General features: G+C 40.5%; 1 protein-coding gene across 11 annotated transcripts in view; it reads left to right on the top strand.

Moving 5' to 3' along the window:
* EPHA5 (EPH receptor A5) overlaps positions 1–22,797 on the top strand; it is a 270,566-nt gene that overhangs the window by 51,065 nt on the left and 196,704 nt on the right. For all 11 annotated transcript variants that reach the window (XM_078377660.1, XM_078377661.1, XM_073003962.2 and 8 more), the window contains exon 3: positions 12,845–13,508. In XM_078377660.1, the coding sequence (XP_078233786.1) occupies positions 12,845–13,508 (664 nt within the window). The remainder of the gene's footprint in view (positions 1–12,844; positions 13,509–22,797) is intronic.

Below are 22,797 nucleotides of genomic sequence, written 5' to 3'. Positions count from 1 at the left end.
AAATGTTAATCATTCCCCGTCTTCTCTACTTTAATCTTTGCCCTTCAGTTTCCCCTTGTTACAAACCATCTTCCTTTCTTCTCCAAAGCCATGCAGCAAAATAATCTCTCTTGTGATTTTAGACCCTCTCCCAAATCCACCACAAAATTTTTGTTCTTTGCCACTGTTTCTAATTATGTTCCTTCCTGTCATCTTTACTTCCTCACCTTGGTCATCTTCCATTGCATTTAATTCTTTTGCCATCATAATGCGTATGCTATATTTATAATAGGGATATTTTGCTGAATTTCTAAATTACTTGTTTTTCTCCGGACAACCCTCTGAGAATTCATCAACCACTGTGAGATTACCTCTAATTTATGCAGATTCTAAGCAGTGTAGTTATTTCTGGAATTCCCTCACAGTTCATGCTTCTCCTTCTGCTTCCTTTTTAAAAACAAATCTTACCTTGGAACTTTACTCTGAAGACATCAGTTTTGCTCCTTATTTCCTCTGAAACAAATTGTTTAAAAAAATAAATATGTGCAATCAAGCTGATTACAACATATGGAAATTCCCATCACCACTAGGCTTTTTAGGTATAAAGCACCAAGACATGGCTTACTCAACCCTCCTTTTGGTGGTACTCCGGGTCTGTGCAACTCGTCCAAATTGCATAGGTAGCAGGGCATGTAACCCTTTCAACTGCACATGCTCTGGGTGATCTTGGCTAGCCCCTTTCCTTTTTGTTCCCCTTGACATTTTCAGTCCAGTCGTGTCCGACTTCAAGCTGTAGAGCCAGCGCTTGTCCAAAGACAGTTTTCCGTTGTCACATGGCCAGCGTGACTAGGGAACATCATTTTACCTTCCCACCGAGGTGGTACCTATTTATCGGCTTGCATTTGCATGCTTTCGAACTGCTAGGTTGGTGAGGAGCGGGGACAAAGCAACGGGAGCTCACTCTGTCGCGTGGATTCGATCTTACGACTGCTGGTCTTCTGACCCTGCAGCACAGGCTTCTGCGGTTTAACCCACAGGAGGTGCAGTGGAGTCAGACTCCTAGCCATCAGCACTCCAACCCACTGAGCTATTTGAGCTTATAATATGTATAATTATTTTTTTTCTCATATTCATTTCTTATTCTGTTTAAAGATTTATTGTAAACTTCATGGGCATGGGCATATCTGTAGCTCTGCAAAGCATCCTCTAAATGTGTAAACTGTTCTAAATACTGATGGAGAGAAAACTCATTTCACATGTTTTTCCTTTTGACTGCCTCATATGCTTTAAATATCCATTGTTCTTTAAAATCTATTATGTCAACTTTGTCTTTCATTATTACAACTGCCTGTGCACACCGCTCTTCTAATCTGGGTCTGGATTACTGTACTGACATTTCTGGCTGCAGGTATATTATTATTAGATTGTGAATTTTTTTTCATTTGATAGGGACTGAATGAATCTCAGCTCACAGTTCTAAGGGATTAAGGGAGAAAGCTTCACAGACATAAGCTTCTATTATCTGGAAGTTTTGCTCTTACTGTGGATTAAGTATAGTCATGGAACCAGTAAAGTTGTTGTGTCTGATGTTTTTTAGAAAACAAAAGGAAATCCAGGAAACAACATAGTGAAAGTGTCTGAAACTGTGTTGCTCAGCATACAGTAAAGTAAGTCATAAGTAGCACAGGCCCATTTGAAGGAATGGAATTTATAAAGGAGTTGTCTCACTGAATCCCAATTGATTCAGTTAGTCTTCTCTAGTGTTACTCACAATCCTAAATAAAAGGATTTTAGCCAATATATTAAGTGGAAATCTTGGAAGGTGTTTGAAGATACCTTAATTGGTGTTTTGCAGACGTTTGTGGAGGAAAAGAATTATTTTATCCATCTTACAAATAGGGAGTTGGGCACAACGTTGTAGTAGACAGCTTTTCTCAGAGAGGAGAAACAAACACATGGCTATCTGGATTTCTGGATAATCTGATAAAGAATGAAGAACTAACATCTCTCATGCTATGCTTACATAGCTGGAGGTCTGGAAGAAGTGATAATTAAAGTGGGCAAAATATTTCCCTCAGAGATGGTGCTGAATTGTTGAGTGCCCTGAGGATAGGTATTTGCATATGCCATTCCATATCACAGCCCATTTTGGAGTTGCTTGCAAATTTCGTAAATAGTGCCTAGGACTGCATGTGGAAGTATTATTTTGACAAACCTTTTGATTCAGGAATGCTGGAAGAAAAGAATTCAAGAAAGAAAAGTAGCAACAATTCATACATTTCACTGACTGCATTAGAAAAATGTGGGTAGGAGAGAGAGATATGCTTTGTGACCAATTGTAGTGGGTCTGTGAGCTTGTGAAAAACTAGGTGAAACAAAACAGTACGACCCAAATGCTGCTTTGCTGAAGAAGGTGTTTTCTGTGGTTGGTCCCAGGTTATGGAATGTGCTCCCTCAGGAGGTTAAGTTAGTTCCCTCCTTTTTATCCTTCCACGGATAGCTGAAGACCCACCTCTTCAGGCAGGCGTTCAACAATCATCCCTGAATGCAGTTTTTAATTGATTTTTTAAAGTTTTTGATGCTTTCAATTATTATAGTTTAATTATTTTAATGTATAATTCATTGTGTTTTTAATTCAGTTTTTAAAACACTGTGAGCCTCCTTGAGGTCCGTTAATGGGAGAAAGACAGTCAACAAATAATAAATAAATAAAATGATCTGTGGTTCAGCATTACATTCATATGTAGCCAACATTTTCCTCTGCTGTCCGCTTCAGAATAAATTTAAGGTAGTTTCTGCCATTTTAAATGATCTGAAATTTGTCAGTGGCTTGTCATCTGTCTCTTAAGGTCTTAAATAGAAGAGAACAGTATTTTGGAAAAGGTTTTTTATTTATTGCCAGCCACTCTGCCATCTTAATGGTCTTTGAAAAGCACAGTGTAAGGTGATTTTATGCAGCTTTAAAGATCCCCTTCTCCTAAACCTGTGAGGAATGTGTTCTTTTTATCTGCCTGCAATCCAGCCTACAAGGTGTTCCATTTCATGGAGGAAAAACTAAACCTAGCCTTCATACAAGCGAGAGAGAGAGAGGCGAAAGGGTGAATATTTGCTGGCTTAATATAGATATCTGCTGTGATGTAGACAAACTGGATCTGAAGGAAGGCTGAAATGCAGCGCCGTCTCAGAGCAGCACCCGTAGTCACTTCCCCCCCCCTTCCTTGACATATATGAAAGGAATAAATTCGGGCTGTGATAACTGTGGCCCTTGCCTTTAAAAAGGATTGGTGTACAGGAGTCTTATAGAGCAGAATATCGCTGTTGCTGAAATGGCTGCAGAGCCATTGAGAACAGAGTTTGGAAAACCTCAGTACAACCCTTTTCAGGAGCCTTAGTTTTCCTTGTGTAACTTCCCCATGTTTGAGGGTGGGTCTTCCCAGGAGTGGACAATGTGTTTCATCCCTGTTGCAAAGTGATTTTTTTTTTTTTAAGGAAAAAAAAATCGGAGGGTGTTTCTTACAGAACAGTGCTACTGAGGCACTCCAGGCCACTGGAGATTAATTGGACTCTGTATGTTGAAGCAAGTTGCAAATGAAATGTGGAAGTTGGTCTGTTGATTTTTACTATAGAGTTGGTGCTCCATGGAATAAATGAGCAAATTCTATTAGACAGCATGATCTGGTTGTATCAGATATATTTCTTTTTTAAAAAATTGGAAATATAATCCATATTTTAAATATTTATGGGCTGAGCTGTTACAATATCTCTTATTTTTGTAGTCCCACATTCCATCTGCTATTTTTGTTTAATAATGTATGTTATTAATACTTGCCCAGTGGAGCGTGGCTGTGCCTAATTTCTAGTTTCATAGAATCATTCCTATTCACTGTATTTTCCCAGAGGAATCTCTGTTTAATTTGAGTAACATTTTTCTAGTTAACTCTTTATGGATCGGAGTGGGATGCAGACTGATCTGTAAACTGGACTAGTTTTTAAAGTACTAGTACAGCTGGGATAAGATAAATACCTCGAGATACTGTCAAAACTAATTATGGACAATAAAGACGAAATCCACTTTGGGGTTATAGCTAGAGTAGACCCACTGAATTGGTGGGGCTTTGGTAAGTCAGCACTAATTCAAGACTCTTTGGTTCAGTGGGTCTATTGTACTTGGGACTAAAATCTTGATTTAGCTATTGCGCTTGAGAGTTATGAAGTTTGAAGTCTGAAACTGTGGTTCCTGAACTCAACACATCTGAGAACCCATCTTCTCTCTTCTACAGCTGGTGCCAGGGTTCAACAGGGAGATATTTTTTATGTATGTTATAAACATAGCATTTGTTTAGGAGATAATGGAAGAAATTCAGGTCTGTTTCAGTTTGTCAGGTACACAATGCACACACAAAATGCAACTGGTATACAAGGTGCTGCCTATAGTTATATTACAAGGGCCTGTCCCCTGTAACATGAGAAGGGTGTGCCACTTGGTCTCAGATTTCCACTGTGTAGTTCTCACAGAATGAGAAACTAGTGACAAGTGTCTATTTGGCATAACTGTTTGGGGTCAGCTCCAGAATTTAGAAGAGAATCAGTCAGTGCATTACAGTGAATAGATTGATGGACTTGGAGACCTGGGTTCAAATACTTGTTTGGCCATATGAAAGGAATATGGGCAGCAAAACATTGGTAAAATCACTCCTTAAATATCTGGCATCCCTATTAAGGTCACCGTAAGTCAGAAACAACTTGACAGCATGTAACACCAGAATTTGGATAAATTCTGTCTTCCCAATACATGGAGCTTTGCAGAGTGCAGAATTGTCACATTCAGGTATGCCAGGAAAGTTGGGCATTACCCTAGGTGCACAGGGTACATCAGGACAGTGACAACAACAAAGTTTGGTCTCAGTCATTTGATGTGGTTCTTAAACAATATGTAGATGGGGGGGGGAATCATGCCATGAGTCAATCATGTTTAATACAGTGCCAGCCTGCCTGCTCCAAAAACAGATAATATGTTCATATGCTTATTTGGACTCCTTGCTTATCACCATCCTGGAAAAATGTGTACTTTACAAAAAAAAAAAAAAAAGGCTCAGCTGAAAATAGCAGAAGAATGAAAGAGTTTGGTCTCTAAATTTGGCTTTTAATAACTTGCTTCAGCTGCAGTCGCTGAAACACCTCTTGTCTTTGAGCCTGCTTTGAAAACTATGCAATGCTCATTTCCGTACCTTTATGCATTGTTCCTAGCTATTCAAACAAGCATTTGCTTTGAAAAGAGCTGTTGATACAGGAAGCATTTTAAAATTAGCCCTTGAACCTGAGGCTGGTCTGGCACATGCTGTGTACATTGTATTTTTAGCAGTGTGTGTGTGTGCGTGAGAGAGATAGCTTTGTTTTTTTTTACACTACATATTTATATCTGAAGTGAAACTTGTGCTGTTGTAGTGGTTAGCAGGGGTTGTACACCTTCGCCGTGTTAACTTGCTACCTATTTGCTTCGAAACAAATTTAGCACAGAAATAGGTCTCTTATGTATGATTTAACACCATATAATTGAAATGCCTGTATGTCTTCTTTCTAAAGCTGTTAGATGCTTGGAGGAAGCATGTAGCACCAAATTAATGTCATATATTTTTGTATTCATTTCATGTTGTTGTTGTTTAGTCATTTACTCGTGTCCGACTCTTCGTGACCCCATGGACCAGAGCACGCCAGGCCCTCCTATCTTCTACTGCTTCCCGTAGTTGTGTCAATTTCATTTTGGTTGCTTCGCAGACACTGTCCAACCATCTCATCCTCTGTCGTCCCCTTCTCCTCTTGCCATCACATTTTCCTAACATCAAGGTCTCTTCCAAGGAGTCTTCTCTTCTCATGAGATGGCCAAAGTACTGGAGCCTGAGCTTCAGGATCTGTCCTTACAGTGAGCACTCATGGTTGATTTCCTTTAGAATTGATAGGTTTGTTCTCCTTGCAGTCCAGGGGACTCTCAAGAGCCTCCTCCAGCACCACAATTCAAAGGCATCAATTCTTCGGCGGTCTGATTTCTTTATGGTCCAGCTCTCACTTCTACACATCACAACAGGAAAAACCATGGCTTTGACTATTCGGACTTTTGTTGGCAAAGTGATGTCTCTGCTTTTAAAGATGCTGTCGAGGTTTGTCATCGCTTTCCTCCCAAGAAGCAGGCATCTTTTAATTTCATGGCTGCTGTCTCCATCTGCAGTGATCATGGAGCCCAAGAAAGTAAAATCTGTCACTGCCTCCATATCTTCCCCTTCAGTTTCCCAGGAGGTGATGGGATCAGTGGCCATGATCTTAGTTTTTTTGATGTTGAGTTTCAGGCCATTTTTTGCACTGTCCTCTTTCACCCTCATTACGAGGTTCTTTAATTCTTCCTCACTTTCTACCATCAGAGTGGTATCGTGTGCATATTGGAGATTGTTGATATTTCTTCTGGCAATCTTAATTCTGGTTTGGGATTCATCCAGTCCGAGCTTTCGCACGATGTATTCTGCATATATGTTAAATAAGCCAGGGGACAATATACAGCCTTGTTGTACTCCTTTCCCAATTTTGAACCAATCAGTCATTCTATATCCAGTTCTAATGCTGCTTCCTGTCGCACGTATAGGTTTCTCAGGAGATAGACAAGATGGTCAGGCACTCCCATTTCTTTAAGGACTTGCCATAATTTGCTGTGGTCCACACAGTCAAAGGCTTTTGTATAGTCAATGAAGCAGAAGGAGATGTTTTTCTGGAACTCTCTGGCTTTCTCCAGCGCATGTTAGCAATTTGGTCTCTAGTTCCTCTGCCCCTTCGAAATCCAGCTTGTACTTCTGGGAGTTCTCGGTCCACATACCGCTGAAGCCTACCTTATAGGATTTTGAGCATAACCTTGATAGCGTGTGAAATGAGTGCAATTGTACGGTAGTTGGAGCATTCTTTGGCACTGCCTTTCTTTGGGATTGGGATGTAGACTGATATTTTCCAGTCCTCTGGCCACTGTTGAGTTTTCCAACTTGCTGACATATTGAATATTGCACCTTAACAGTGTCATCTTTTAAGATTTTAAATAGTTGAACTGGAATGCCACCACCTCCACTGGCCTTGTTGTTAGCCAGGCTTTCTAAGGCCCACTTGACTTCACTCTCCAGGATGTCTGGCTCAAGGCCAGCAATCACATTATCTTGGTTGTCCGGGATATCCAAATCTTTCTGGTATAATTCCTCTGTGTATTCTTGCCACCTCTTCTTGATGTCTTCTGCTTCTGTGAGGTCCCTCCCATTTTTGTCCTCTATCATGCCCATGCTTGCACAAAATGTTCCTTTAATATCTCCAGTTTTCCTGAACAGATCCCTGGTTTTTCCTTTTCTATTATTTCCTCTATTTCTTTGCACTGTTCATTTAAGAAGGCCCTCTTCTCTCCCTTTGGTATTCTTTCAAAGTCTGCATTCAATTTTCTGTAATTTTCCCTATCTCCCTTGCATTTTGTTTCCCTTCTCCTCTCTGCTATTTATAAGGCCTTGTTGGACAGCCACTTTACTTTCTTGCATTTCCTTTTCTTTGGGATGGTTTTTGTTGCTGCCTCCAGTACAGTGTTACAAGCCTTTATCCAAAGTTCTTCAGGCACTCTGTCCACCAAATCTAGTTCCTTAAATCTGTTCTTCACTTCTACTGTGTATTCATAAGGGATTTGGTTTAGATTATACCTGACTAGCTCAGTGGTTTTTCCTACTCTCTTCAGTTTAAGCTTGAATTTTGCTATGAGAAGCTGATGATCTGAGCTACAATCAGCTCCAGGTCTTGTTTTTGCTGATTGTATAGAGCTTCTCCATCTTTGGCTGCAGAGAACATGATCAATCTGATTTCGGTATTGCCCATCTGGTGATGTCCATGTGTAGAGTCGCGTCTTGTGTTGTTGGAAAAGAGTGTTTATGATGACCAGCTTGTTCTCTTGACAAAACTCAATTAGTCTTTGCCCTGTTTCATTCTGAACTCCAAGGCCAAACTTACCTGTTGTTCCTTTTCTCTCTTGACTCCCTACTTTAGCATTCCAGTCCCCTATAATGAGAAGAACATGTTTCTTTGGTGTCAGTTCTAGAAGGTGTTCTAAGTCTTCATAAAATTGTTCAATTTAATTCTCCTCAACATTGGTGGTTGGTGCATGAACTTTGATTATTATGATGTTGAAAGGTCTGCCTTGGATTCGTATTGAAATCATCCCATCATTTTTGAGATTATATCCCATTACAACTTTTCCTACTCTTTTGTTGATTCTGAGGGCTACTCCATTCCTTCTATGGCAGTGGTCCCCAACCTTGGGCCTCCAGATGTTCTTGGACTTCAACTCCCAGAACTCCTGGCCAGCAGAGGTGGTGGTGAAGGCTTCTGGGAGTTGTAGTGCAAGAACATCTGGAGGCCCAAGGTTGGGGACCACTGTTCTACGGGATTCTTGGCCACAATAGTAGATACGATAATCGTCTGAATTGAATTCACCCATTCCTGTCCATTTAAGTTCACTGACGCCCAGGATGTCAATGTTTATTCTTGCCATCTCCTATTTGATCGTATCCAGCTTCCCAAGGTTCGTAGATCTTACGTTCCAGGTTTCAATTCAAGGTACGTCGAGAGCTGAGCATCCTTTTGGTTTTGGCCCAACCACTTCATTAGCTCTGGAGATATTTGTACTTGTCCTCCACTCTTCCTCAGTAGCATGTTGGGCACCTTCTGACCTCAGGGGCCCATCTTCCAGCGTCATATCTTTTAGCCTTTTGTTTCTGTTCATGGGATATTCTTGGCAAAGATACTGGAGTGGCTTGCCAATTCCTACTCCAGGTGGACTGCATTTAGTCGGAACTCTCCACTATGACCTGTCCGTCTTGGGTGTCCCTGCACGTCCTAGCCCATAGCTTCTCTGAATTACTCAACCCCCTTTGCCACAACAAGGCTGCAATCCATGAAGAGGATTCATTTCATAGTTACCGTATATGCTGGCGTACAAGACGAGTTTTGGGGCCCCCAAAACATGCCTCCAATTGGGGGGGCCCGTCTTGTACGCTGGGTGCCAGGAGGGAGCCGCCACCGCGAGAGTGGTGCTGGCCGGGGAGGAAGGGAAGGAGGAAGGGAAGCGGCACGCGTTCGCTCGCCCACCACCCGCGTTTCCCCTTTTCCTCCTCTTCCTCCTCCTCTTCCTCCGTCCGCCGGGAGGGAGGGAGCTGCCGCCGCTGCTGCCGTGAGAGTGATGCGGGGCCGTGCTGGCCGGGGAGGAAGGGATGGAGGAAGGGAAGCGGTGCGCGTTTGCTCGCCCGCCCGCCACCCGCGTTTCCCCTCTTCCTCCTCCTCCTGCTGCTGCCCCCCCAAGCCTCTTCCCGGCACCGCATTTTTTGGGGGGTTGTCTAATACGGCCCGTCGCCTAATACGGCGGCATATACGGTAGCTCATTTATATCATCACCAATTCATGTGGTACTGAGTAAACTTGAACTGTATGTAACAACCTTTCTGGTGTAACATAGTTTCTTTTAATGTAATCATGTCCTACCTACAGTATGTGTTAATTACTTTTTTTTAAAGGTGAAACTCCAACAGTCTATTAACAACAATGTTAATATAACTTTTTTAGAATCAGCAGAGATGGATATTTTAACTGAAATATTAAAAGACAAGGAAATAGATGAAGCTAGAAAAAAATGGTGACCTTTGTACAATTGGATGAGAAATGAGAATATGAATGGGTAAAAATTATAAGAAAGAAGACATAATTGTAGATCTTAGAGGCTTAGAAAAAAATTGGTAAAAATATCATAAAGTAAGATTAGTAAGTAAATATATTATTTATTTTATTTATTTATTTATTTATTTATTTATTTGATTTATATCCTGCCCATCTGGTCTGGTCGACCACTCTGGGCAGCTTCCAATGACAAGAACATTTAGTAAAAGTAATAATGATATACAGTATATTGTTCTCTATCGTATTCTGTATTTTTATTTACCCCATTACCTTATTCCAAATCCCCTTTCCTATGACTTTTCCTTGACCCAACAGAAAATGAATTAAAAATACTAAAAAAATTATTTCTAAATATGTTTACATTCTATCATCATCATCATCATCATCATCATCATCATCATCATCATCATCATCATCATCATCATCATCATCATCATCATCATAATTTGCTCTCAAGTCCATTCTGACTTACGGCTGCCGTTTTCAGAGGTTTTCAGGTGGAGAATACTTAGAAGTGGCTCACCATTCCCTTCTTCTGGGGGCAACCTTGGATTGTGCAGCTTGCGCAAAGCCAGAACTTGGAAGTTTGATCTCCCACTGTGCCTACTTTCAGGAAACTGAACTCCCAGGCTCTGGCTCTATAGCCAGATACCTAACCTCTGAGCTTTTCAGCCAGCATACATTCTTATGGGACAGATATACTAAAAGGTATTAGCTGTGATGTTTAATGTCTGCATTCAGAGGTGGTATATATTTGAATACCAACTGATGGAAACAACAGGCTACTATGGGCTGTCACTTTCAGGATGTGCACCTGCCTGGGGATTTGCATTCCAGAGGTATTTGGCTGACCCCTGTTGAAAACACAAACAAGCTGCCAAGATGGCTCCCACATCTCAATCTGTGCTTGAGGTGATTTCTTCAGATGGGAGAAATACTAGGTTGCTGCCCAGCTTCCTCCCCTCTGTTGCTCACCAACTACTTCAGGGGTATCTCTCCTAGTCTCCCCTTTGGCTCTTCATCTTCTGAGGGGCCCCAGAACAGATGGTTCCAGCTTTCCCGAGGAGCTTCTCCGGGAGCTGCTGCCGGCACCATGGCAAGCCCCGCCTCCCCCTTTTAGCCTTTGTACCCTTTACCCCATTCCTAGTCTGAAATAAAAAGGTTAAAAAAGAAAGGAAAAACAAAACACAAGCTCGCTAATTGATTACAAGGATTCATGGCCTGACTGATCATCTTACCTTAGTAAAAATAAAGAATCACCAGTTTCGTGTCTTGGTTTTAGGTCTTTTAACATGTTTTATAATGATAATTAGGATGGTTATAGTAAGATGACAGAACAGGGTGGGCTGATACTTGTTTGTCTTCTATTTTTTTTTTTTTAGTTTGTAGGAGAAGTCATGGAAGCTGCTTCAGTTCTGTTGTGCTGCAGATATTTGTTACTTGTTGAGAGCTGCTCAACAACCAACACCATTAGACTAGGCATTTCCAACTCTAGCTTTCTACCACCTTGTACCTTGTAAGCCTATGAGAAGGGCATCAAGTTGGCAACTTTTATGTTTTTTTTTGTTTTTGTTTTTTGCCTTCAGCACCTGCCATTGAGTGATATATGGCCAGTAGTTGCCTTTCTCTGTGAATATTTCTGAGTTAGGTCATGGGACATTGTTTCCCCAGAGTAGTTTGTTAACCTGTCATTTTCTTTCTTTTTTTTTTTAAGAGATCTTGTTAATGTTACTGTGGAACAGTTATTTCAGTTAGTGTCATCTCAGTACCGTACTGATTTGTTTTAAATATAAGCTTAAAATACAATGCATTCCAATCTGCCAATATGACTAGATCCCCAGCAAAATATTTTACGTTAGGTTTAGTACCTCTTTTATCTGTGACATAATTATACTGAGCTATGTAGTTTCTAATGATTCAATAAGATATGTGAAGTGATTTGAGCACTCTGAAATGCTAAGTAGTCATGGTCGTCATGGTGATGAACTTCTCCTTGCCTCAAGTTGGCTTTCATGACTAATTTCTGCTTGTCCAGCCCTGATAACAGCCCAGATTATACTTTTTGTGTGTGTGTGTAACTGTGTCACCCATACCTTCAGCTATTTCCAGGACATGACAGATGTTCTTGCTAAGGGATGGTGTAGAGAAATCAGGTGGACAGATCATTGACAGTCAGTTAGAAGAAGACTCTCCTTAAAGTGACTGAAGGGGTTGTGGGAACTTAGAGTTACTAGAATCACCTGGAGGCTTCTTAAATATGTGCATGATCACTTTTGGTGAGAAATGCTCCTTGTAATGAGGAACTGCTTTCTATTATATTTATTATTGATGAATTCTTGCTCTAAATATTAAAAGAAAAAGGCAACATGAGAATAGAAGAAATCATTACAGTTTAGTGGACCATAAAAGGATAATTAAACAAAATAGGAAACAACAGGAATATTTTTCAGTTATGTGAGAGCATAACTTCAAAACACATGCAATTTGCTTATTGTGAACCACTCTGCAGCTCACAGCTTGTTTAACAGTATGCAGAGAATGTCAAAAGAGAGAATGTAATATTTTAATAGACCCTTGAAGTGATTTGACTTTTGATCTAAAGCTTATCTCTTCAGTTATGAGAAAGCAAAGCAAAGTTAATGGCAGGGGTGCAGAAACCCAGCTATCTATGGACAGCTTGAAAAACAATGCCAGGTGTCTAGATACTTCTTTACTGAAGAAGATCAGAAATAGATTTTTTTCCTGGTTTTGTGTAAGTTGATATATGCAATATAAGCTAAAGATGGTTAGAAATAAACTAAACTAAATTAATACAGTATATAGATAAGTACCATGTGGCACTTACTCTGTCTAATTATTATGTCTTTCATTAAAGAATATTTTTTTGCCTAGGAATTTTCAGAAGAGGTATGAGAAGTTATCAATGTTATAGATCATCTGTGTGATGTAGGAAGCAGTGATGATAAAATGAGATCTTACTTTTACCTTGTTATTAATAGAAGATTCTGTAGCAAGATCAGCATAGACTTAGCTTAGTGGAGGCTAACAGATTGTCATTTGACATTTGAAAACAGTTTTTTTAAAAAAAAATATGTTTTCTCTCTCCCTCCCTCCACCTTTCTCCATTGTTTAGTGGGAAGAAATTGGTGAAGTGGATGAAAATTATGCACCAATCCACACTTACCAAGTGTGCAGAGTGATGGAACAGAGTCAGAACAACTGGCTCCTCACAAGCTGGATATCTAACCGAGGGGCTTCTCGGATCTTCATTGAACTGAAATTTACTCTTAGGGACTGTAACAGCCTTCCTGGAGGTCTCGGGACTTGCAAAGAGACATTTAATATGTATTACTTTGAAACTGATGATGAAGACGGGAGGAATGTGAAAGAAAACCAGTACATCAAGATCGATACCATCGCTGCAGATGAGAGTTTTACAGAATTAGACCTGGGAGACAGAGTTATGAAGCTGAACACAGAAGTCAGAGATGTTGGGCCTCTGACCAAAAAGGGATTTTATCTAGCATTCCAGGATGTGGGAGCCTGCATTGCACTGGTGTCTGTGCGGGTGTATTACAAGAAGTGCCCTGAAGTCATTCGAAACTTAGCCATTTTTCCCGATACCATAACTGGAGCGGATTCTTCACAATTGCTGGAAGTCTTGGGGTCATGTGTGAACCATTCAGTGACTGATGAACCACCAAGGATGCACTGCAGTGCAGAAGGGGAGTGGCTGGTGCCGATTGGAAAATGCATGTGCAAGGCGGGGTATGAAGAGAAGAACAACACCTGCCAGGGTAAGGATTTAACGCCCGCCATAGCTGTGCTAGGAAGGTAAACTGTGAACAATATCATACATTAATTATTACATATATTCTTGTACCATAATGTTGGTAGAGTGGTTCTCTCTCCCCCTCTCTCCTCTCTCTTCTCCCTTCGCTCTCTCTCTCTCACACACATTTTCAGCATCACCGCTGGAGCTCTGCATTTTGCTTCCAAAACCTTAATTCTCCGTGAAGGCTCTTCACACATTATGCTGTATGTAATGAAGTAATATGGAATCAGGAAAGGCATGCACATGTCTGAATCAGCCTAACTTTTAGTTTTGAATCCAATTTTGTAGTTCCAAATAGAGTAGACCTGTTGAGTCAAGAAGATTCATAGGCGTTGAGGCTATTCAGCCGTTGATCCAGTATTTTAGCAATTTATTTACGAAGCCATCCTAAACTCTGCCTTTAGGCTTCTGCCTTTCATGTTGCAGCTTGTTTACCTTGTACCTCTAAAAGGTGCTTAACATGAGCATCACACTTCTATTATTGTGGAATCTTATACATAGACTTCCATGGATGCAAAATGAGTGATTTGAATTACAGAATTTTGGAGAGCTTGCTGTTACTTTACAGGCTTGTAAGTGGTTTCATGTTTGTGGAGACAGTCTACTGACAGATAGTTTTTTCCCCAGGGGAAAAATGCACAGAAACAGATGAAGGCAGTTAGATGGTGTTTGTCATATCAAGTATTACTTGAGAGGCAAGTTACAGTATATGCTTTGTAAATTCTTGGCTTTCCAGTACAGAGGTCTTCTAAATACAGGGAGGTACAATTTTGAGGCAACCATTATATCAGGACATAGAAACCAATGTATGCTTGCAATTAGCCTACAGTTTTTCATGATTGCAGCTGACTTACTACTAGCTGAACCATCCAAAATTCTTTAAGTTGTTAGTAATAATACATCTGTGTTCCTTCATGAATGTGAACTTTATGGAGCTAGTAGGACCTACCTATTGCAGCCTGTCTTTTCTCTGTGTATGGTCAGTGAATCTCCATTCTTGTTTTACTTTCATCATATTAACATATGTCCTGTTGTTAGTTCCACTAAAAGTAAACACATTTAATTACTGAAATCAACACTTGGGTAAATCCCACTGACCAAATGGATCTGTTCTAGCTGGGATTGGCAATTGGATATAGGCGGAAGCTTTCTGTACTGACATTTCAGTTGTTCTACTAAAGTGCCCTTGGGATATGACTGAAGGGCAATAATGAATAAAATAGTTTTTTGTTATCATCCATGAGAAGCAATAATTGTGAGAAGTCATTCAGAATGCTTGATCAATAATGCACTTTTGAATGTGATGATAATTTGGGTGCTTTCATTACACAGTGGACTTGATCTAGTATATGAGTGTGTACCTCACTAGTCGCCAACAGGAGCACCCGGCAGTGGTTCAGGTGAAGTTCTACATCATTCAAGAAAGTTAGAAATGTGTTTTTTTCAGTCCCTGTGGGGGGATCACACTAGATGCTGCTCATTTGACTACAGGTGTGTCAAGTTTTCACAGACTGAGGAAGTGGATTTGTCCACGAACAGTCACATTAAAATATAGAAATTAGTTTTTAAGATGCCACAACATTTGTTGTTGTCTTTATTTTTCATTTTTCTTTTGTTTGGAAAAAAAAAAGACTTCCTGCAAAGAGGAGAGGACACCCTCCTGTTTCTCCTTCTGAGAGAGAAAGAGAGAGAAACGGTGAGATTCATATTCCTATATCTGCTTGCACATTTTTGTCTGACCTCTGTCCCTAATTTTCAACTTGGCAGAGAAAACTGTACAAAGAAACGTGCAAATAGTGATCTTGATTGTCAAAGGCACATTGTCAGAACCCGGCTATTATAAGGACAAGATAGGTCCTGTTGCCAGCATGGGAGGCTAATCGATTGCTACTATCTTAGATGCTTTCTTGATTTCATATTGTATAACTGTTATACATATAATATACTGTATAACTGGGATGTCATTTGGGTAAGTGGTTTTTGCCAGAAATGGTGGAACTAGCTGTCCTAGCTGGTTTGATCTGGAAATATGAATGAATACATGTTTTCCAGATCAGAATGAGAAATATTGTTGATGTCTTTGTTGTGTATTTCTTGATCAATGTACATGTGCAATAGCTAGGGTTTTTTTATATCATACTAGATTTTTATACATATTTACGTTTTGTCTTGCAAAGCCTTGAGAGCTTTGTCCTAGACAAAATGGACTTCAGTAGTTCAAAAGCGCTGGCAAGAATATCTTCTTACCTTTCTTTCTATAGCTCTTTTTATGTTACTGTATGATAGGGATCATGATCTTTCCTTTCTCTTCATTTCTAGAGTGCTCACCCTTGCTTGCATTAATAACAGATTTTTCTCTAGTGGTGAGGAAGGGATGACAGGCTTAGCTTAGTATTACTGTATTTGGTACATGATTGGGAATAACATTTTGTAGCACACCTAGAGGGGATTTTGAATGTTGCACAGAGAGAGTTGGTTGCCAGACAATCCAACAGAAACCATACCATTGAATCTAACAATATGTAGATCCCAAACAGTGAATGTTGAAGGCAGTTACCTTTAACCTAGTTTGTTATCACTGAAAAACATTAAAAGCTTTCAGCAAACTATTTTTTTCCCAGAGTCATTGCTTGCTGAATTGCCTAGACACTTCCTCCTTCTGCATAAAGCCTCTGCAGGTGACAGCAGGGGCAATTCCACCTGTTCTGTTTTTTGCAAGCAGAAGCATCCACTCAAGCTCTTGCAATTAAATCACACTTAAAATTGCAGCTGAAGGTTCTTCAGGCTAGTTTTCGAAAGTTGTCCAAGTCCATAGAAATCTCCCAACTTGGTGACCTTATAGCAAGGGGTGTTGCTATGTATATAAAAGTGCTGGAGTAGAAGCCTGTGACATACATTTGCATAGAATGTGTATGTATTGTTTTATATGTCTCTGTAGAGAGAATTAATAGAATTTATTTGCATTGTTAAGATTTAAGTTAAAAAATAAGTTAAATGAAAGTGTCATTTGAGCTTTTGCAGTGTAGTTTTATCTTCTCCTTGAGGAACTGCAAGACTCTCCCATTACAGTACCTGTATACTCAGAATGATGCACATTTCTCCCACACAGAGTAAAGCCTCACCATTTCTTTTCTAGAGATTCAGCAGTAAGTACACCTGTTACAGGCAAACTATAGGCAGAACTACAACCAGATAGGGTAGAAGATGAGAAAAAAAAAATTTTTTAAGCTCTTAAAAGCTTTTTAAAATGAACTTTGTTCACTATCTCTCCCCTATTATTTCCTTATTGTGGTAAAATTGTCTCTCTGTTCTTCCACATAACTTAATTTGTTCCAAGACATCACCAGGACTTGTCAAGAAGTCTGGTTTTAATCTAAGGCAAAGCTTTGATATATGGAGAAAGTATCTCTGTTGCATGCACCAAGTGCCTTTCTATTACACTAAGGTTAAAGTCTATTGAAGGAGGAACAAACACAGATGACAAACACTCTATATGATTGGGCTGAACATGTTACCAAATTGGTAGAGTGGGCTGGGGTACACAGCTTACTTATTAAGTCTGTAGTGCCATGTACATGTCTCACTCAGGAGTCAGTGACCACTTAATAACCATGCAGAGGGTCAGACTGAATATTTTCCTCAAAAATAGTCAATGTCAAACTAGGTGATTCACTTAGTCAGTTTAAAGAAGAAAGGAAAAGAGCTGCTTCTTCAAGTGATGATTTTTGTTCATGCCACCTGATTTTCCTCACCTCTGTATTTCACGTTTAGTGTATTTTCTGATTGTTTTCAAGATAGTAAAGATAGGCTTGGCTGCAAGTCTGATTGCTAAATAGTCACATATCTGTGAGGAAATCACCTTGTGGGAGGGACAACAAGTTATAATCTTAAAGTTGCAGAGCTGGAAGGGATCCTATGGATCATAGAGTCCAGCTTCTGTCAAGGAGGCACAGTGGGGAATTGAACTCCCTTGGTAAAGGTAAAGGTAAAGGTTCACCTTGACATTTAGTCCAGTCGTGTCCGACTCTAGGGGGTGGTGCTCATCCCCATTTCTAAGCCGTAGAGCCAGCATTTGTCCATAGACAGTTTCTGTGGTCACGTGAACAGTGTGACTAGACACTGAACGCCATTACCTTCCCACCATGGTGGTACCTATTTATCTACTCGCATTTACATGCTTTCGAACTGCTAGGTTGGCAGGTGACGGGAGGTCACTCCGTTGCGTGGATTCGATCTTATGACTGCTGGTCTTCCAACCTTGCAGCACAGAGGCTTCTGCGGTTTAACCTGCAGTGCCACCACGTCCCTTAATTGAATTCCCAACCTCTGCCTAAACCACAGAGCTATCTAGAAGTTAATCAGTGACAATTTCCTTTGCATCTGCTGTGACCCTCAGGCTGCAATGTCCTCCATATTTTTCTGGGGCTTGCTTTAACACACATAGGCTGTGCAAATGAGCTGTATATGTCTCTCCTTCACTCCTCACTCTGTTCAGTTAACTCCTTTTAAAATATAAATTTTACAGTTCTGTTGCTGGATAATTGTGGCTGATAAAACAAAGTATCTCCATCTGTAGTGAGACAAACCCTCTGTAACAGAGCTATGTGAGAAAAGGAAAAAAGTCATATTTCCTGGTACAGTAAAATCATGTACATTTCCTAACTTCACTTTTTCAGCACCTCTCCCTCTTGATGTTCAGGAGAGAATAAAGTTTGAAATGAAAGATCAGGATATGGAAGAGAAGGGGGGAAAGGTGACTGGAAATGAAGAGTGGAGAGAGAGAATTCCTCAAGAAATATGGAATATTTAATGTTTACATGAAAACAGTAAGAGAAATTGTCTGGAGTTTTGGGGTTCAAAGTCACCACTATGAGGAGGACATCCAACTCTCTCTCTCTCGTTTCCATCTAAATCTGAGGAAGCTGTTTTGGTTCTAGATCGGTGTCTAATGTTAGTGATGAACTTCATGAGGGTGAATAAACTGAAACTCAGTCCAGACAAGGCAGAGATCCTCCTGGTCAGTTGGAAGGCAGATCAGGGAACAGGGATAGAGCCTGTGCTGGATGGAGTTACAGCCCCTCTGAAAATACAGGTGTACAGCTTGGGATGCTCCTGTATTCATCTTTGAGCCTAGAAGCCCAGGTTTCAGCTGTGGCCAGGGTGACACATGCCTAAGTTACGGTACATTCCAGCTACATGGGCCGGCCTATGGAATATGCTTGGAGAATTCAGAAGGTCAAAAACACAGCAGCCAGATTGCTAACTGGAGCTAGCCAGAGGGATCACGTAAAGTCCCTGTTACAGCAGCTCCACTGGGTGCCAACCCATCCTGGGCTGAATTCAGGGTACTGGTTCTAACCTTTAAAGCCCTAAATGACTTGGGCCCAAACTATCTCAAGGACCACATCACCCTTTGTGAGCCGGCTCAAGTGTTAAGATCTTTCTCTTGGTCCTGCCACCTTCAGAGGTACACTTGGTGGGTACACAGAAGAGGGCCTTCTCTGTTGCTGCTCCCTGATTTTGGAACTCCCTCCTGCAGGAGGCTAGGCTGGTCCCATCTTTGCTATCCTTCCACAAGCAAGCAAATACCTTTCTCTTCAGACAAACTTTCCCTTAATTACTGGCTGCCTGAGTGGGGTTTTAAATGGATTGTTATACCTTACTGCATTGAATTTGTTTTTTGTGGTATTTTTTTTTGTTTTCTAGTATGTTATTTGTTTGACCCTTTTTTGTATTTGTATACTCATTGTTGCTTTAAATACTCTCTTCTGATGATGCAAGCTACCTTGGTCCTTGTAAAGGAGAAAGGCAGGGTAAAAATATTTCAAATAAATAAATAATTATAAATATTGGGAGCGTGGGGGAAGGTTCTGCATGCCTAAATCATGGGTGGTTTGTGACTAGGGCTGGAAGATATACCTCATCTCCCAGATTTGGGGGCAAGGCCTCCCATACCATTTCATAAGTGCCCCTGACCTTAATTAGCTTTATGAGAGGAAGTGGCTTTTTCTTGCTTTAAAAACAAGATTGTAAATAAAAAAGTCTAAAATGAATGTAAATGCTTCATACTCATTGGCAATGCCATGAGAGGCCTTCTCTCCCCCCCCCCCCCCAAATAGGTTGATCCAATTTTTAATGCAATCTGGTGATGCTTGATTTTTAAGTCTGGTGAGGCATGGATTTTTGAGATAACCCATTAGTGGTGGTGAAACAGATTAATCATAGCGGATTCACATTTGTCCTAAGTCTGGATTGGTCCTCAACCTGGAGGCTTCATTAGCCCTATCTTGTTGTCACATTAGTTCCCTGATTGTTTTCAATATATGCTCAGAGGACAGCAACCATTAGCTCATTTTTGTCCGCACTTCCGGCGTGTGACCTGTCTGGAGAGGAGGAATACCTGTTTGAGTGTAGGTTCTGCCCGCAAGCAAGAACCCTGGAAAATCTGAGTTCTTGTTTGTGTGGAAAGCCTACATGTTAATAGGAGAGGGGAGAATCTAGCTGCAGATCTGTATGTTCCGTGGGTAACAACAGAATAGGGATGCAGTGAATTCAGTGATGCTAAGCTCAGAGGGAAGGGTTCGGATTGTGCTGAAGTCAACTATGTGATTGAGACAGCTCAAAAGATTTAGGACTTCTTGGAAGAATGAGGGTTCCGTGGGTAACAGCAGAATAGGGATGCAGTGAATTCAGTGATGCTAAGCTCAGAGGGAAGGGTTCGGATTGTGTTGAAGTCAACTATGTGATTGAGACAGCTCAAAAGATTTAGGACTTCTTGGAAGAATGAGGGCACGTACCCTTGTGTATCAGTCTCTGAAAAACATTTGGCATACTTATGCTGACTACAGTGTAAGTCAAAAGTTGCTTATTAATGTTTTTTTATTTTATTTTAATTTTGCCTGGCAAAGAGGATATAAAATAGAGCCAGGTCAGGCCTTTTTTTTTTCTTTTAAATGCCTTTTAAAAATAAGACATAATGCATATCTCATTCACCCACATAAACCTCTGGAAGTAATTGTAGTCTCTCTTGCCTAAAACCATTAAGTGGGAATGATGTGATAAATATATCATCTTGTCAGCAGTGCTCTTGGAAAAGAAGGCATAGGGGCTGAACAAATTCAACCACTTGGTCTACAAATGTGACATCAGGCTAATCTCCTTAGTCAATTCCTCTCTAATTTTGCATTGAACAGGTGATCACAGCATGTTTACTTAATGAATAACATTTATTTTATTTCAATGCATTCCCACAATATGACTCATTTATCACTTTGTGTCATCCAAAGGCCAGGGATGAATTGTTGCTTAAGGAAGTGTTAGTGAGATTTATCTTTTCCTAAGCTTCTTAGTTATTCACAAAAGGCAGAGTGTAGGAGGTGATCATAACAACCAGGAAGAATGACTGGCTAGACCTCAGTTATTCCTTGTGATGTTATAACATCTTTGACATAGGAAGGTGTCTAGTGGTGGAAGCATGAACTTTAGCTAGGTATTTTAGTAAGTGGTTGCATCCCAACTTCTTCTGAATTTGAAAAGGGTTTGATGCTGAAGCACAAATCCCTGCTGTCATTTGCTTCCCACATTTGCCTTTGCAGGGAAGATCCTGTTGGGAAGACCGTCTATCATCATTGTCATCTGTCTAGACAGTGCATCTATGTGGTGATCACATCATCATTGTCATCTGTCTAGACAGTGCATCTATGTGGTGATCACTGAAACAAAGGAAAAGTTAATTGCCTTGGAGAGAGAGAACAAAGGAGTCAACAGCAGTTGTCCAGCGGAGCCTCCGAGCAACACCCCAGGGCTCTTTTTATTGACTTAGCCTGATTACAAAATATGTTATGAGAGAAACAGATAGGATAGTGGTTACCTAATCCTTAACTAGGATTGGCTAAAATAACCCTTTGATCTTATGCTCTACCTCTAAGCAGAAGGGGCAGAAGAAGGGGCTACCCTGACTCCTGGCCACTGCTGCATCCTACAAGGAGTGTGTGCACTTCACTGAAACAGAACCACAGCTACAACCTTTAGGCAGGAGTTTCCCAAAAGACTAGGCAATTTATAGGATTAAGAGAGGAACAAGTGAGAAAAAAGAAAATAAAAGCAAAAAAACCCCCAGATACAAATAAAAGCAATATAATGTAATAATACTGAACTGCAATTAACAATTACTGTATAGTATTAAACACGCTAAACTTTAGAAACATGTTAAAAGGGACAAGATCCACCATTTAAAGCAAACAAAAATATAAAACCTAAATAACCAATTAATGGTATTAAAACACATTCAAGTTAAAACACACTTTAAAAACTACTGCATCAATTGAAGCTTGTTTCTTGACAGCCGAGCAGTTTCTAAGAAGTCTTGCGTAAATAATAATGGACCAAATCCTCACAAAGTATGTACGAGCATAACTCCTATATTGGTTTCATCTATGAAACTAAGCAAGTGAGTCTGTGAGGTTTCTGCACTTTATATCCTGCCTTAGTAGATGCATGTGTTTCTGTGGTCAGAATAAAGGCAGTCTTTGGGTTTCCGTCATGTATGTTGTTCTCATATGAGATACGGAAGCAGGACTTACGTTGGATGAAAAGGCAAGACTAGCCAGTTGGGAGCATTTTGATTTTTAGGGCTTCCTGTTAGGTTCTCTGAGAAAGGCAGTAATGAGTAAGATCTTGGAGGAATGCTTCTCCAAGCTCACCAAGAGTTGGCTGAAATCCATCCATGTAATATAGGAGAATATGCTTTTACATTGTCGTTTAAAACTCATAGATTTTTGTTCAGGAGATTTGAATGGGATGGGGGAAGATGCTTGTTGTTTGTCATCAGCACAGCCAACAAACAGCAAGTTGCCAAGTTTGGTATTGCACCTGGTTCTTTTGGCACTCCAGGCAATTGTCCATTTGGCCCACCTCTGAAGTCAATCCGGCAGCTGCACTAGGTCAAACCAATGGCTCTTCTACCGAACATTCTGTGCATGCAGTGGCCAAAAGGATGCCTATGGGAAGCCAACAACTAAAACATGAATACAATAGCACCTTCCTATTTGTATTCTTCACCAGGTTAAAATCATAGAATCACAGAGTTGGAAGAGACCACAGGGGCCATCGAGTCCAACCCCCCGCCATGCAGGAACTCCATCAAAGCACTCCCGACTGATGGCCATCCAGCCTCTGCTTAAAAACCTCAAAAGAAGGAGACTGCACCACACTCCGAGGCAGCATATTCTACTGCTGACCAGCTCTGACTC

Source organism: Pogona vitticeps, chromosome 6 (assembly GCF_051106095.1).
Source record: "Pogona vitticeps strain Pit_001003342236 chromosome 6, PviZW2.1, whole genome shotgun sequence".
Taxonomy (NCBI): domain Eukaryota; kingdom Metazoa; phylum Chordata; class Lepidosauria; order Squamata; family Agamidae; genus Pogona; species Pogona vitticeps.
The sequence above is the reverse complement of the archived record's forward strand: the minus strand, read 5'-3'. Positions and strand labels throughout refer to the sequence as shown.